At 45.6% G+C, this 16,759-nt stretch overlaps 1 protein-coding gene across 5 annotated transcripts in view; it reads left to right on the top strand.

The window, feature by feature from the left end:
• The window catches only part of Camsap1 (calmodulin regulated spectrin associated protein 1), a 59,950-nt gene that overhangs the window by 41,383 nt on the left and 1,808 nt on the right, over positions 1–16,759 (top strand). For 4 of the 5 annotated variants that reach the window (XR_007977786.1, XM_052181860.1, XM_052181863.1 and 1 more), the window contains 8 exons: positions 1,587–1,678; positions 2,213–2,297; positions 2,835–5,202; positions 6,483–6,619; positions 7,105–7,313; positions 7,590–7,692; positions 9,902–10,017; positions 10,554–10,672. Coding sequence is in view for 4 of the 5 variants with exons in the window: in XM_052181860.1 (XP_052037820.1) it covers positions 1,587–1,678; positions 2,213–2,297; positions 2,835–5,202; positions 6,483–6,619; positions 7,105–7,313; positions 7,590–7,692; positions 9,902–10,017; positions 10,554–10,672 (3,229 nt within the window). In the remaining variant the exon portion in view is untranslated. The remainder of the gene's footprint in view (positions 1–1,586; positions 1,679–2,212; positions 2,298–2,834; positions 5,203–6,482; positions 6,620–7,104; positions 7,314–7,589; positions 7,693–9,901; positions 10,018–10,553; positions 10,673–16,759) is intronic. The other variant, XM_052181861.1, reaches the window with a different exon arrangement.

Genomic DNA, 16,759 nt, shown 5'->3' with positions numbered 1-16,759 from the left:
ATCCCTTTGGGGTTAACCTTAGTAACTATACCCCAGGGTGTTGAATGCCCTGCGATTCCTGCCCAGACTTTATTACTGTCTGTTAGTCAAATTCTTCCCCAAAGTAAAATAGCAAAATAGCTACCCTGCAGCATGAGTGTGCTCTGCCTGATGGGAAGCTGGTGCTAGTCTCCATGGTTGGGTGTCAGGCTAATGCTGCACCGAGCAGCGCTCACCTGGTCAGTACCTGCACCGCACCTGCTGGTCTCAGGTAAAGTGGGTGTCCTTAGGGACAGAGCCTTGAGTCCTCTTAATCAAGCTGTAATTAAAGAAGTAGAAAAGGTGTGAATAGTTGTAGATGTTTGTTCCTGTTTTCATATTGCCCTCTAAAATCTGTGAGTGTTCTCTCCCAGCTTGGTGGGAGCACCCTGCTTGGCCGTACTCAGGTTACCCTCAACATTTTCAGTCACTCTGACACAGTGGTACCATCTTTGTGGTCTTTTACATTTTTTTAATTTTTGTGTTTTTAAGACAGAATATTATTATATAGCCTTAGATGGCCTAGAACTTGCTATGTAGGCCAGGCTGGCCTTGAACTCAGAGATCCATCTTCCTCTGCCTCCCAAGTGCTGGGATTAAAGGCGTGCACCACCACCGCCTGGTTTGTGAGTGTGACATTTTCATACATACATGTCATGTGTTGTTCTTGCCCAGCTCAGCCACCTTGCTGGTCCCCTTGGTGGTAGCCACTTGGGACTTTGTGTCACATACTACAGACAGAAGTTGTATGATTTTGTTTGCTGCTTTGGGATTTGCGAGTGTTGGTGTGTTTGTACACATGTATGCACCTGTGTATGGTGGCCAGAGGTTGATGTTGGATGTCTTCCTTGTTCACACTCCATCTTGTTTTTTGAGATAAGTAAGCTCTCTCGTTGAACCCCGAGCTCACTGGTTTGTCTAGACCATCTAGCCAGCAGTCTTTGCCAGTGCGATGACCACAGACATGCATTGCTCTGCCTGACTTTTTAATCTGGGTGCTGGCACCTCAGATCCACCTTTTATTTGCAAAGCAAACACTTTACCAGCTGAGCGATTGCCTCAGGTCCAATTTGGGGATTTTTATCTCAAATTCAAAACTTTATTGGTATGCCTTTGCTTTATTACTTTTACATTGATTGGCTGTGTGTGTGTGTGTGGTTGTGGTTACACATGTACCACAGTGCCTATGTGGAAGTCAGAAGACAACTTTCAGGAGTAAGCGCTCTCCTTGTGCCTCGTGGGACCGAGAGATAGAACTCTGAGCCCGGCGGCGGTGGCGCACGCCTGTAATCCCAGCACTTGGGAGGCAGAGGCAGGCAGATTTCTGAGTTTGAGGCCAGCCTGGTCTACAGAGTGAGTTCCAGGGCTACACAGAGAAACCCTGTCTCAAAAAAAAAAAAAAAAAAAAAAAAAAGGAAGGAAGGAAGAAAGAAAAGAGAACTTCGGCTATCAGACTTGGCAGCCAGTGTTCTTCTGTGCTGAGGCCTTTGCTTTTGAATTTGAAGTTTGTTAAACTCATTATTTTCTGAATTCATGTTTCAATAATTCTCTGAATTACTTTTATTTAGTGGGAAAGGAGCTTCCACATTTAGTCCATCCCATCCTTTGTTGCCACTGAGACAGAAACAACAAAAAGTGTCACAGGCAGAGGACATCCCTGGTAAGAACATGATTCTTCTCTTCTATCTATCTGTCTGTCTGTCTGTCTGTCTGTCTATCTATCTATCTATCTATCTATCTATTATTTTTTTAACTTGTTCTTTTCATGGTTAGTAAAATAATAATTCCTCAAAATTAAATGACCTTATTCTAATGTACCCATTTTAGTTAAGAATAGTATTGATACAGCTCAGAATTTATAGTCTTGTGGTGTAAGTGTCATTTCCACTCTGGTAGGCTCTGTGCTGCATGCCCAGAGTGGCAGGCGTCCCAACCACTCTGCCCTGATCACTGTGCTGTAACACTGCTCGTCACGTGTTCATTCTGCCCTGATCACTGTGCTGTAACACTGCTCGTCACGTGTTGAAGCTCCTGGAAGTTATACTGTCTTGGCATCCGTTTTCCAGAGTGGTGTAGTAGCGGGCTGAGTTAGGATTATTATTACCCAGAGAAATGGTGTCTACACTGAAAGAACTCCAAATGGTACAGAGTTGGTTACTTGATACTGAATGTGCATATTTCTTCCAAACTGCAGATCAGCGGCACAGATCGAACTCTTTAACTCGGGCTGATGGTCAGCCACGAGGCGCAGCAGTAGCATGGCCAGATAAAAAGAACAGGCGAGTAACGAACGGTCTCTGTCTCTGTTGGGGTGCTTGTTAGACTCAGCAGCAGCTCTCCAGATGTGTTCCAGGGACCCTTAGCTTCAGGGGGCTGGCAGCTGGTGATAGCACAGCAGTGCCAGCATGCCCTGGCCCAGTGACCGTGTGATAGATGGGTGGCCCAGCAGCAGAGGAGCTGTGAGTGTCTAGCCCTGTCCGAGGGCTCTGTCATAGTGACAGTGCACCTGTGCTGTAGACGCTTTCATTTTCATGGTTCCTGTGGTGATTTCTATTCCAGGTTTTAAAAATACCTGAGCTGTCATTTGTAGTGTGCTAAATATAGATAATCAAGGCTCATCGGGGCCTTGATTATGTTAAAGGATGTGTGAAGAAGTGCTGGGGCAATGTTTTTGAGTCATTCACTAAAAGTTGCCTCTGCTGCCCTTTTGTCCTAGAGCCTTTATAGAAGGCTTCTCCATGTTAGACTCTCTCCATGCCTTGAGCTGTCCTCCTTCAGGCTGCTGAACAGTGACTTGGTTCCTCCTCTTATTTCAGGCCTGTGTCACAGCCAGCACCATTTGCTCTCCATCATGCTGCAAGTTGTGATGTGGACCCCAGTTCTGGTGACAGTGTCAGCTTAGCCCGCTCTATCAGCAAAGATAGCTTGGCATCTAACATTATCCACCTGACCCCACAGAACCAACCCCATCCTTCAGCTGCAAAAACCAATGGGAAAAGCCTCCTGAGCAATGTCAACATTGAGGATGAAGAGGAGGAGCTTGTAGCCATCATCAGGACAGATGTGTCCCCTCATTCCCCAGAGATTCCCAGGACCTCACCTCAGGCCCCAGGCCTGGTAGCAAGTATCAGGTCTCCCCAGAGGCAGGCAGACACTTTGGAGAGTAAGCCCGACAGTTTTTACTTAGAGCCCCTGATGCCCGCAGTGCTCCGGCCAGCCAAAGAGAAGCAGATGATCACTAAGGAAGACGAGCGTGGAGAAGGGAGGCCGCGGGCCATCGTGGCCAAGAGGCCCAGTGAGGGCTCCCAGTCTGTGGCACGGAAGAAAGTGACTGGGAGCCACGGCAGTCGTGACCTGAACAGAACATTCACCCCAATTCCTTGTTCAGAATTTGCTGCAAGCATTGATCTTGCAGAGGTAGGACCACAGTCAGCAGAAGCTATAGGGGAAGGGCAGCCTCTGGCCCTGGGTAGATTTGATCCATTACCTCAGGGTCAGGCTGCTGATGGTTTCTTTCTCCATGTAGGCAGGGCTGAGGAAGATGAGGGGAGGTGGTATGTTGGTTCACAGAGTCCTAGCTCCCACGACTCTGAACCCTGGACCATCTTGAGGCAAGACTCGGACTCTGATGTGGTGGACGTAGAGGATACAGAGCAGGATTTTATTGGTGAGGATCATCCTGTGGTTATCCCCAGATACGCTGGTGAGGAAGAGTCAGCCAAACTACAGGAGGATATGAAAGTGAAAGAACACGAAGACAAGGATGATGCCAGTGGCCGCTCAAGCCCTTGTCTGAGCACGACCTCTCAGCTCAGCAGCATGTCCATGGCAAGTGGAAGTGTAAAGATGACCAGTTTTGCTGAAAGGAAGCTCCAGCGCCTCAACAGCTGTGAGACAAAGTCCAGCACCAGCAGCTCCCAGAAGACCACCCCTGATGCATCCGAAAGCTGCCCAGCCCCTCTGACAACATGGCGCCAGAAGAGGGAGCAGAGCCCAGGCAGGCACAGCAAGGACCCTGCCAGCTTGCTGGCTTCTGAGCTGGTGCAGCTGCACATGCAGCTGGAGGAAAAGCGCAGAGCTATTGAAGCCCAGAAGAAAAAGATGGAGGCGCTGTCTGCACGGCAGCGTCTGAAGCTAGGCAAGGCAGCCTTCCTGCATGTGGTAAAGAAAGGGAAGGCGGATGGTACGCCACAGCCACTGAGACCTGAACACTTCACGAAGGAGTTCACACAGCACAATGGGGAGGACTTGGATGATGGCACGTGTAAAACTGAAGGGTTCTTTGTCAAGGAAGAGCAGAGCGATCTTAGTGACTCTCAGGATGTGGCATTTGTCCAGCTCCATAAACCCAGGGACCCAGCTACTCTGCATGATGGGGAGAAGCACAGAGTGATTGCTGCTGCTGTCCTAGAGGACAGTGTTGGTGAGGTAGATGTGAATGAGTGTGACCTGTCCATTGAGAAGCTAAATGAGACCATCAGTACACTGCAGCAGGCTATACTGAAGATCTCCCAGCAGCAAGAGCAGCTTCTCATGAAGTCCCCCACAGTGCCAACACCAGGCACTAAAAATAACTGCCAGGACCAAAAAGTGAAGGCCCCAGTCCACTTTGTTGAGCCGCTCTCTCCAACTGGTGTGCCTGGCCACCGCAAACCCCCACGGCTTGGCCAGGGCCGGAGTTCCCGCTCAGGCAGGCCAGCTGAACTGAAGGTTCCAAAAGACAGGCAGCAGGGTTGTTCTCGGAGCAAAACCCCAACACCCAGTGTGGAGACACTCCCACATTCGAGGTCTTTACCCCCAAGCACCCATCCACGGTCACCCTCTGACCCAGGTGGGGAACTCCCCGAGAAGTGTCTCGTTGACAGTTATAGACTCCATGATGAGAACAACCACCGGACATTTGTTCTGTCTTCTTGCAAAGATTCAAACATTGCATCAGAACAGATGAACTCTAAAGAGGGTCTGGATGCGAGTGTAAAAGAGGCAGGGCTGAGCTCCTCTGCCCTCCTAGGCAAAGAGCACACTCTGACGGGCGAGCCACTGAGGGGCAAGGCCAGCCTCATCGAGGTGGACCTCTCTGACCTGAAGGCCCCTGATGAGGATGGAGAGGTGGCTGGCCATGAGAGCTCGGTGGAGCTTGGAGGAGACAGTGACCAGAAGCCTGGGGTTGGTTTCTTTTTTAAGGTAAGTTGGAAGAGTGTTGAAGCGTGGTCATATTGCCTTAGTTATGAGGAGATGTCACGAACTTCTGTTGTAAGCAGGTTCCATAGAAAGCCAGAGAAGAAGCATGTTTGACTTTGTGGGCTACAGAAGCCTCCATTCGGAGTGTGCACCCACCAGATGTAGTCACAGCAGCACATCCTAGAGCCTGATCATTTCCACGAGTCAGGAAATAACTTCATTTTTGGATGACTTTTTGGTCATTGAAAAATGTAAGACGCGCTCAAAACTTGAATGCTGTGCAAAGACATCCAAGCCAGATGTGGCCTGCACGCTTCAATTTGCCAACCTCTGCTATGGAAACCTGGCAGCAGAGAAGTTTTGAAATGTCTTTGTTTCTCTGCTCTGCACTTCTTTCTCAGAGATGATAAGAAGTATTACCTCCAGGGTTTCTCTTCTTGATCATATCTGTTTTCTCCTGATGACATGGTACAGTCTCAGCCTTATAAGATGCACATTTTATTGACATTTATAGTGTGTGTGTATGTGTGAGCCTGAGCCTGACAATGGGTGCCTTACTTTATTGCTGTCCACCTTATGTATTAGACAAGAGTGCATGGGTTCAGGGTGATGTGGCCGCACACCATCTTCTACGTGTCCTGTAGAACCCGGAGTTTACCATTTCAGTTAGCCCAGCAAGCAGGTTTGTTCCACAGACCCTCTGTCTCTGCTTTCATGTACTGGGATTGCACAGGCTGTCTTTCCTACCTAGCTTTTTATGGGTTCTGGGGATCTGAACTCAGGTCCTTGTGCTTACCTGGCAGACATTTTCTCTGCTGAGCCACCTCCATATTCCCAGTCATACTTTGTATGGTATGATTGCAGTCACATAGCGTTAGCTGAGATGTGGAGAAATGTGTGGCTTGGTAGGGAAACTGAATTTGGTGCAGGGCATATAAAGGTCATCTCACAGGCTATTTTGATAGCATGGACTTTTTTTTTTCCCATTTGTGTATGTCCATAGGATAAGCTTATTAATTAAAAAGAATCAGAATTGGGCATGTTGTTCATATCTCTGGCAAGCAGAGGAAGACATATCTCTGAATCTGAGGCCAGCTTGGTCTGCAAAAAGAGTTCTAGGGTATTCAGAGCTACATAGACGCTGTCTTATTCCCTTTCCCAATGAAGTCAGATTTTGTTAGTGTTTGTTGAAGTCCATACTTGCTTGATCAGGGTAAGGCTAGGTTGGATAGTTTAAGGAGTTCCTTGTACTTCCACTGACTATAAAGTAATGGGCTTTGTAGGATGAACAGAAAGCAGAAGATGAGCTTGCTAAGAAGCGGGCAGCCTTCCTTCTGAAACAGCAGCGCAAGGCTGAGGAGGCTCGTGCACGCAAGCAGCAGCTGGAGGCGGAAGTGGAGCTCAAGCGAGATGAAGCCCGGTAACCTCTTCCTCAGCAGCCTCCGTTTGTCTCTGTTCAGTTGGGCAGCCTAGATGTAGACGGTAGACAGGGCCAGGCTGGTATATCACGGGCTAGCATCTCACAGCTCTTCACTCCCTGCTCATTCCGGCTGCTGGACCTTGGCATTCACTAGCCTTGGCGGTGCAGGTCTGCACGGCTCTCATGCCAAGCGCTTCCTTCCCTTGAGTGATCCTTTACTTTCAAAACTCAGCCCTGTGCATTCAGCCCCTGTGCGGTCACTCCCCATTTCAGTGATGAGGCTGCCAGCCTGCCGCACAGGAAATATGTTGTCTGTGGTCCAGAGAGCCTACCAGGTGATTCAGTCCCAACCTGCCCCTTAAATCCCCACAGTTCCAGCAATCTACAGAAAGAACCAGAGAGAGGGTGGCAGGAGGTGGATCTGGTGCATTTGTCCTCAGGAAGAGAGCCCCTGACCCAGTCTCATGAATCCATTTTGCTCTTAGGCGAAAGGCTGAAGAGGATCGACTACGGAAGGAGGAGGAGAAGGCGAGGCGAGAGCTCATTAAACAGGAATACTTGCGGAGGAAGCAGCAGCAGGCCTTGGAGGAGCAAGGGCTTGGCAAACCTAAATCAAAGCCTAAAAAGCCTCGGCCAAAGTCAGTTCACCGTGAAGAGTCTTGCAGTGACTCCGGCACCAAGTGCTCTTCCACCCGTAAGCACCGCTCACCCAGCACCTGAGCCGCTTAGTGCCCTGCCCTACCGAGCTTCTTTATCTCACTGTGAGAGGCGGGCAGGGGCTGGGCATCATCCCTTTAAACAGGCTCAAGGATTTGAGACCAAATGTGATGCTCAGAGATGGCAAGGAACATCTAGGGTTTGGGCAGAGTTGTTGGGGTTTGTAGAGGGGAGCTCCGTCCGTAGCGGTGTGTTAGGATGGCAGGGACGGGCCTGGTAAACTTCACAGCTTGCCAATTTCTTGTTCCTACAGCAGATAACTTGAGCCAAACTCACTCTGGCTCCAGCCTTTCCTTGGCATCTGCAGCAACAACAGAACCTGAGAGTGTTCATTCGGGGGGCACACCTTCTCACCGGTAAGGAGGCTAAGAAGCTGGGAGGGATCTTAGTGGACTCGGACAGAGAAGGACAGTCTTCCAGATCACGACATTTTATAACTAGATCCACGATGTTAAGGAGGAAACCCAGCCTACCCCTACCAGGGCTCAGTGACTTTTGTGACATCATCCTTCATTCTTTCTCCTTGGCCTCCCCGTCAAATGTGTACACTTCTTGTTGCGTGGGAGTGAGTGGGTGACAGCCCCATTACCTGCATACTACATACCTCATTACATCATACTTGTCAAGCTGTCATCTGGCACAGCCTGAAGTGTGAGTGTCTTTCTTGGGCTATGGGTCAGGCAGAGGCTAATGCTTTTGGGCTGATTTAAAGTGGTATTTTTCAATTTCTACCAGCTGTTAAAACTCCCTCTTTGTGTTACAAAGTAATTTTACAGGTGCTGTGGGTACTGTGGTGGTGCCAGTGAATTTGTACTGTAGCTTTAGCTGGGAGCTCCTGCACGGTGCTGAGGTCTTGTTGCTGGGGCTTTGTTTGAATAGTCTCATGTGAATGCTCTCTGTGGAGAGGAACTTTATTTTTTTTTTAATAATTTTTATTATATTCAACACAATATATATTTTATACCAATCATAAAAATGATGGACATGTTATTAAATGAACATAAAAAGATAAAGGCTTTTTGTTTGTTTTGTTTTTAGTAAAGCTTAAAATCTTGCCTCTTACTGTGGTACAAACCTAAAATAAGAACAACTTTTAGACATTGGAGTTCATTCTAATAAGGCTGTACTTCAATGTCCATCACATCACCAAAGGATTTTTACCTCCGTAGTAGCTAAGCTAAGAGTCGACAGTTCTGCTGTGCCAAGGAATGAATTGTAGGCATGATTATTTGGATACAGATTTCCTGCTATGGTCAAAGCTATTTGACTTGAGTGATTGTCCTGATTCTCAGCTCACAGAGTAGAGGTTACATTCATTTAAGAAATGGTGTGTGTGTTAAGATGGTCTATCCATGAAGTGATTCATCAACTGTTTCAGTGAACAATGGTTCTGCTTGGAGGGTGGCACAGACATTAGGTGAGGGTAAGATTTGGTTCATTGACTATGATGATTTTGAAAAGCATTCATTTCAAAGAAAGAGTTACTTTTAAGGTCATCTTCAAAATTGATACAATAATTATAAATATCAAGCAAAGCATTCAGTCTTACTCTTTGTTGTCCTCTTACAAGCCACCTCCCAAATTAATTGTCTATGTTTCTTTTGGCTGTATAAGTAATTTTGAAATAGGTAAGCTGTTCTGAAAACCATAGTATAGAGTAAAAATATCAAATAAACAAATTCTTCTTCTTTTTTTTTTTTTTTTTTTTTTTTTTGAGTCAGGGTTTCTCTGTGTAGCCCTGGCTGTCCTGGAACTCACTCTGTAGACCAGGCTGGCCTCGAACTCAGAAATCCGCCTGCCTCTGCCTCCCAAGTGCTGGGATTACAGGTGTGCGCCACCACCACCCGGCAAACAAATCCTTCTAATAGAGAGACTGAGATAGGAGATGCATGATTTCAAGACCATTATGTGGTACACAGCAAGACACCGTTGGGTACAAACAAGCAGAAAGTGTATATGGATTGTACAATATTGGACATATTTCTCCAATTACCAAATTAAAGAGACCACTGGCCAGGTGGTGGTGGCGCAGAGGGGAGGTTTCATTCTTCCTTGATGTCTAGTAGGATTTTGTCGCCTGGACTTTGGAGAATGGTGCTTTTTTTAGTTTTGTTTTGGGAGTTTGTTGTCTAGCTAGACTCGACTCTATCCTTGTCAGCCCACCTAGAGAGCATCAGACTACCTTGTACACAGTTGTCTCAGGCTTCAGCCTTGGTATTCTCTGTTCATGATCCAGCATCCCTGCATGTACAGCCCAGACCCGCCCGTGTCTGAGGCGTAGGCTTTAGCTTAGCCCCATCTCAGGCCCTCCTTCCCTAGGTCTCGTCCCTTGTTTGGTGGCTGTTGGTCTCCTGTACCTGGTCCTCTATGCCTGAGCCAGCATCGGTCACTCCCTGCACTCATGGTGATGCCCTCTGGTAGTGGTTAAGAAAGGCTCACCAAGTCCTCTACCTTCCCAGGAAGGCCCTGTTGCAGCAGTGGGCATGCATCTGGCCCTGATGGTATGGGTAGTCTGGAGTAGTAGGGGAAGTGCCGCTTGAGCACCTTGTCTCTTTCTGCCTACAGAGTTGAATCACTGGAAGCCTTACCTATCCTGAGCCGCAACCCCAGTCGGAGCACAGACCGAGACTGGGAGACTGCATCGGCAGCTTCCTCTTTGGCCTCTGTGGCCGAGTACACAGGTAACAGCCACATGACATCTTTAGGGCATATTGCCCACAGAGGCACTTGGGTATAGCACTCTTTAAAATACATTTTTATTTTGACCTAAAATGTTTTGTTTTGTTTTAAAATTCAATATTTACTCAGTGTCAGAGCTATCTCTAACTGTTGGCTGTCCACAGCAGGGACACAGTAGAGACCCTGATCTTACCTCACGTTTGTCCCGTGGGTAATATAATGCCAGCTCCCTGCTATTTTGAGAGCAGAGATAAAGCAGGAAAGTACATCTTGGGCACTTTCTGGTTTCTGGGTTTGTAGTTTGTATAGTAAAGAGACTCACGTCAGAAAGTAGCGGTTACTTTAATCTGGTGTTTTTTTGTTTGTTTTTTAATTCTTTTGAGTAGATTTGAAGATGTCTTTATGATCTGTTTTCAGAAATTCATAATTGTCCATGATCTAAGCTTTTTGTATTTTGCTTCTGAGAAAAGTGTTGCTCTTTTGTGTGTGTTTGTGCCTGATGTTAATAATTTTGCAATTTTTGATCTGGTTTTCTTAGGTCCTAAACTCTTTAAGGAGCCCAGTAGCAAATCAAACAAACCAATTATTCACAATGCCATCTCCCACTGCTGTCTGGCTGGAAAAGTGAATGAACCTCACAAGAATTCAATATTGGAGGCAAGTGTCAAACTTTATGGTGGTTATACATAGAATAAAAATTAATTCTGTGTGTGCAAAGGTATGCTCTCTTCCTGTTATTTTAAGCTACCCTGTTACTGAAGAGCCTTGGGGTCTTTTTCTCCTAATTACCAAGTAGAGGGGTGTGTGTCCTGACACATGAACACAGAGTTTTTGTAGGGTTGTGGGGACCCCTATAGAAAAACAGAATTTTGTCAGAAAGGTGGATTATCAAATCAATTAACGGTTTCATTTGGGACAAAGTTAGACATTAAGTCTTTGCAGCTGGGGAAGAAGATACTTCTGTCCATGGTAGGTATGGCGTGTTGGCCATGGGAGGGCCAGGGCCCAGGTCCAGTGGGCCCCATTCCTGTGTGTAGACTGTGGGTATAGATGTGATTTGTTTCTGGTTCTGTGTTTTGGTGCTGGCAGTGGGACCCAGAACCTCATGCATGCATAGTGGACAAGTACCCTGCCACCCCGCAACCTGCTCTGTCCCCAGGGTGGATTAGATGTTTGTAAATGGCAGTGCACTTGAGACAGAGAAGAGGCAGGTGACCTTGCTGTCCTGCTAGTGAGTGCCTGTGGCTGGAGGCAGGGGCTAGAAGGATGGGCCTTGGGGCACTCTGGGCACTGAGTCACCAAGAACTGACAAGTTGGTCAGGTGGAAAACTGCTAGTCTTTCCTATGTCGGTTGTCACTTCCTGAGGCTGGCTGTGTGCTGGGTATGGAGGCTCACGCCTATAATCTCAGCATTTAAGTGACTGAGGCAGGAAGAGTCCTGTGAGATTGAGGTTAGCTTGGACGGTAGTATGAGACTCTCAAAAAAGAAAAACACACACACACACACACACACACACAGAGAGAGAGAGAGAGAGAGAGAGAGAGAGAGAGAGAGAGAAAATGAGAAAAAATGTTAGTAGCCTTTCCAAGTTCTAGAATCTAGAGGCAGTTAGAAAGTCAGAGCTACGGTTTGACATGCTCTTCACAGTTGGGGAAGACAGTACAAGTGCTAGGAGAAGGGCTGCATTTGCACCGTGAGCGCTTAGAGTGTGGTAAGCTTCAGTGCTAGGGTTAGGGTTAGGGTTGTTATAGTGAGACTAGGCAGCCAAGGACAATGGCAGGGCTCTGTGTTTGGGGCCCTTTGGCCTCCTTGGCTTGTAAGGAAGTATTCCATGTCTGACACTGAGGTTTTTTGTTTAATAACACATGGTTTTGGGGAGGAACATTGTCCTCTCATGCAGGGCATTTCCATTTTGTATATTTTAATAAAGTTAGAAATTAGTGAGTTTTTTAAAGACTTTGCTATACATCCTTTATTATTGTTGTTGTTGTTGTTGTTGTTGTTAAAGGCTGGAGAGATGGGTTAGTGGTTAAGAGCACTTTTTGCTTTTGCAGAGACCTCCAAGTTCAGTTCCCAGTACCCATGTGGTACCTTACAGCTAGCAATGCAAGCAAAGCATTTACTAGTGACACAAATTTAAAACAATGTTTTAAAAATTAGAACAACACGTAGCTTTAGTTGTGTAGTCTTATACTCTAATGGGCTTCATGTTATCTTGGTGCTGTACCATGCCAAGTATATGGCTTTGGAATGTGCTTTGAAGTCAGGTATAGGATATTTTCTCTTCTTTTTTGCTCAGGATTGCTTTTGCTATCTAGGTTCTTTGGTACTTCCATATAAGTTTTGAGATTATTTTTTCCTATTTCTGTGAAGATTGTCCCTGGCTTGAGTCTGTGGCTTGCTCTTGGTGGATGGCCACTTTCACAATATGAATCCTACCCATCCGTGAGCATGAGAGGCTTTCCATCTTCTAGTAGTTTCCTCAGTCTTTTTCTTCAGTGTCTTAAAGTTTTCATTATAGAGGTCTTTCACATCCAGGGTGAAATTATTAGTGTGTGTGTGTGCGCACACATGCATATAGTGTTTCCTTTGAGGGGTGTTCAAAACAGGGTTTCTCTGTGTGGAACTAACTCTGTAGACCAGGCTGGCCTCAAACTCAAGAGATCTGCCTGCCTCTGCCTCCCCAGTGCTGGCTTTTTTTTTTTTTTTTTTAAATAGACTTGTGAATGTTATTATTTTCCTTCCGGTTGTTTGTTACAACCAGAAGGGCACTGATTTTGATTTTGTTTCCTGTCACTGTGATGAAAGGGTTTATCAGATCTAAGAGTTTTCTTGTGAAGTCTTTAGGGTTTGTGTATAGGACCCTATCGTGTACATATAAGAGACCTAGTCCTTTCCTATTTGTATCTCTTAGTTGCTTGTCTTACTGCTCCAGCTAAGACTTCCAGTACTGTATTAGTAAGAGCAGAGGCAGCGGGTACTCTGTCTTGTTCCTAATTTTAGGGCAACTGTTTTTTTGAATTTTTGACCATATAAAATAATGTTGACTGTAGTTTGGTTATATACAGCCTTTATCATGTTGAGCTATGTTCTTTCTATTCTGGGTTTCTTTGGGATTTTTTGTTATCTTTTTTTTTTTTTTTAAGATTTAAAGTATATGTATAATACATGTATATGTACCACATATGTAAATTAAGACATTTATTGATTTTGTGTATTGAGCCATTCGTTCATTTCTAGAATAAAGCCAGCTTGATCATGGTGAATGATCTTTCTGTGTGTTTTCAAATTTAGTTTGCAAGGGATTTGTTGAGAACTTTGCATCTGATCATCAGGGAACATTTCTGTTTTTTGTGGTAAAGTCTGTTATTAGTCTGTCTTCTGATTGGGGAATTGAAACAGTTAATACATTATTAAATTATTAAAGCATTATTATTGAAAGTTGTGTGTAGATTTTTACTATGTTGCTGACATAGTAGTATTTGGACCCCCTCTTTTCCTCTTGAATCAGTTGTTCATTCACCAACATTTCTCCTGAGTGCTGTGCTGTCCTCTGCACAGTGATGGTATCCAGCAGTTGGTTTACTAATTGATCTAATAATTGACATCATACTTGGAGAATAATATAGAATTTTTACCAGGTGCCCTGGAGAGCTGGGTTAGGGGGTTTCTTTCTTGTGGCTTCCAGTAATAGCTTTTGTCCCGTGTATTCATATTTAATTATAACATAATGGAGGAGGTTCTTTTCTGGTCTTTCTTGCTGTCCTAAATGCCTTCCTGTGTGTATTTAAGTCTCTTTTCCTTAGCTCTGGGAAACTTTCTTGTAATCTTTGGAAGTGTCTTGTATGCTTTTGGGATGAGATTCTTCTCTGCCTGTAACCCATGGGTTTTGTTATTTTGAGTTCTTCTGGGATTTCATTTCACTCTCATTAGATCCCTTTGCTGTAGGATTGATTAGTTTTGGTGGAGTTATATTGTTTTATTTCTTTAAAAAATTTTTATTCTTATTTTATATGTTATGGATATTTTGCCTGTTTGTATGTCTGTGCACCATGTGCACACAGTGCCCAAGTTGTCCAGAAGAAGATGTTGGTGGTTGTGAGCCACCAAGTAGGTGCCAGGAGTTGAACTCCCATCCTCTGGTAGAGCAGGAAGTGCTTTTAACTGTTGAATCTTCTTTCTAGCCCCTATTTGTGTGTGTGTGTGTGTGTGTGTGTGTTTCATATTATGTATTGAGACTGATGAATCTGCCATTGTTTTTTTTTCTTTTCCTAAGACAACTGTATTCTTTGGTTGGATGTACATGCAGTGCTGGGATGTGGTAATGTTGAGCATGCAGTTCAGAAAATAGTTTCTCCATTTAGTAGCTCAGGGTACCTGATGTAAACTTTATATTATTCCCTGGCTATGATGTTAATTGTGCTAAGTTATCATCACTATGTATTAGCTAATTAACAACAGTGGCCCCACTGGTCAGGTCTCAGCTCGTGGACAGAGTGGCCTCTGATTACACTTCTCTCCCCATGAAGATGTTCATACAGGAGACACCATGACCCTGAGAACACCTTTTCTTCACACATGCAAATGGGCTCAGTTCTATTACAGCATATGTCAAGGAGGAAGGTGCAGGCAGGGGTGACTCCATGTGCAGGTGGTGCCCTGGCCTGCCTCCCCTGAGGACATGGGTCACACAATGGGCACCATGAAACCATGCATAGGAAAAACCATTTTGAGAATTTTTATCCAGGGTTAAAGTACAAGGAGCCTTCCTGTCAGCCACTGATTTGAGCACCTGGGAAGTTACAGCACCAGCTTCCTTACAGAGCTACACACCAGGAAAGACCTGGTGATCGTGAATGCTGAGGGACCCTGGTGTGCAACATCTGCCGTTCCTGCAGGTGGCGCTCTTCTCCCTGACCAGGGCTCATTCAATTCATGTTTAAACATTGTTCATATAGTTCAGGTCAGCATTGTAGAAAGACTTAGATTTTTCTTTTTCTACTTAATCTTTTAAATTTGTAAGTTGGGAACCAGGAAAGGGGAAATCATTTGAAATGAGTATATCTAATAAAATAAATAAATAAATTTGTAAGTTGATGGTGTCTGGAGAGATATCTCAGTGGTTAAGAACACTGGCTGCTCTTCTAGAAGCCAGGTTTGACTCTTAGTTCCACATGGCAGTTCACAGCCATCAGTAACTCTGATATTAGGGGCTCCAATGCCCTCTTCTGGATTTCATAGACACAAGCACACATGTGGTACATAGACATACATGCAGGCAAAGCATTCTGGGCCAGTGAGGTGGCTCAGTGGGTAAAAAAAGTATTTGCCATTCAGGCCTCACAGCGTGAGTTTGATCCCCAGAACACATGCATAGGTGAAAGGCGAGAACCAGTTTCAAATAGTTGTCCTCTGACCTACACATGCGTGTGCTTCCCATCATACATGTTCCTCTGACCTACACACGTGTGCCCTTTCCATCATACACATGTACACATGACTACTACGAAGAATAAACAATAAGTCCATTACACTGGCACAATCATAACTGTTTATGAAAATCATCTCTTCTAAAGCAAAGATAAGTAAGGCATTGTTTTATATTTTTATAAATCTTGTAAATTTTTGGCTTTATGGGTGAGAATTGGGACTTCCTTTCGGTCTGGCACACCCTGTTTGTCAGGTGGCCTCAGAATCTAATCTCCCTTGTACTCACTGGAGATGGCAGGCTGAGATATAGCACTGCAGTCAGATGCCTGGAAAGGTCAGGAGCCCCCACCACACTCTGGAAGTCTGATACAGAGATTTTATCTGGAGGCGTGCAGGTGTGTGCAGTGCGTGCTGTATCCTCACACACTGCCCAGCAGAGCCTAGGAGCCGCGTCAGCAGGTCGTTACAGGCTATCGTTCATTCTTGGTAACGGCTTTATTAGAATGGGCGGTGGTGGCGCACAACTTTAGTCCTAGCACTCAGGAGGCAGAGGCAGGCAGATCTCTCGAGTTGAAGGCCAGCCTGGTCTACAGAGTGAGTTCTAAGACAGCCAGGGCTACACAGAGAAACCCTGTCTTGGGGGGTGGTGGTGGTGGATCTCGGCTCTAAGTCCACAAAGTTAGTCCTTTGAAAGCCGTCACTCAGTGGGTTTCAGTGTACTGAGTAACAATGCTGTCACTGCTCTACATGCGCTCTGTCTCCTTGGATGTCCTTATTCTGGACTTTGCATACAGAAAGAAAACCCAGACATGTAAGTGACCATGGCAGCTAGGACTCTGAGAGACTGTGGTCACAGGATGTCTGTTTATTATTTTCATCCGTTTAGTGCAAAGTGTGCTGAGCCACAGATAGTTTTCCACAGTTTCCTAGAGAACAGAGAAGATCCTCTCACCTCTGCAGACTCCCTGTGCACTGTGTAGACTAGCTGGCTCCTTCCATTCTGACAGCATTTCATGCCCACTCCTCATTGTCATGTTTGTTTGAGCATTCATTGAGAAATGGCGCTCACTTGGTTTTGATTTACGCTTCCCCAGAGCACAGAGCTGGAAGCATCTTTACATGATCCCTCAGACTTTCTCAGCAGCATTTCCCTCGCTTGCTCAGTCTTTAGTAAAATCCTGTTGGCCTGCCATAACTTTTTTAAGTGGTGAGGCTGTGCTGGATCTGTTTTATCTGTTCTTAAAAGAGGATGTTTACTGGAAGCTTACTGCCTTGGAATAATACCTACCCCTTGGGCAGCATGGGGATCTGGG

The sequence above is a fragment of the Apodemus sylvaticus genome, chromosome 5, assembly GCF_947179515.1.
Source record: "Apodemus sylvaticus chromosome 5, mApoSyl1.1, whole genome shotgun sequence".
Classification (NCBI taxonomy): domain Eukaryota; kingdom Metazoa; phylum Chordata; class Mammalia; order Rodentia; family Muridae; genus Apodemus; species Apodemus sylvaticus.
This window is presented reverse-complemented; position numbering and strand designations above follow the sequence as displayed.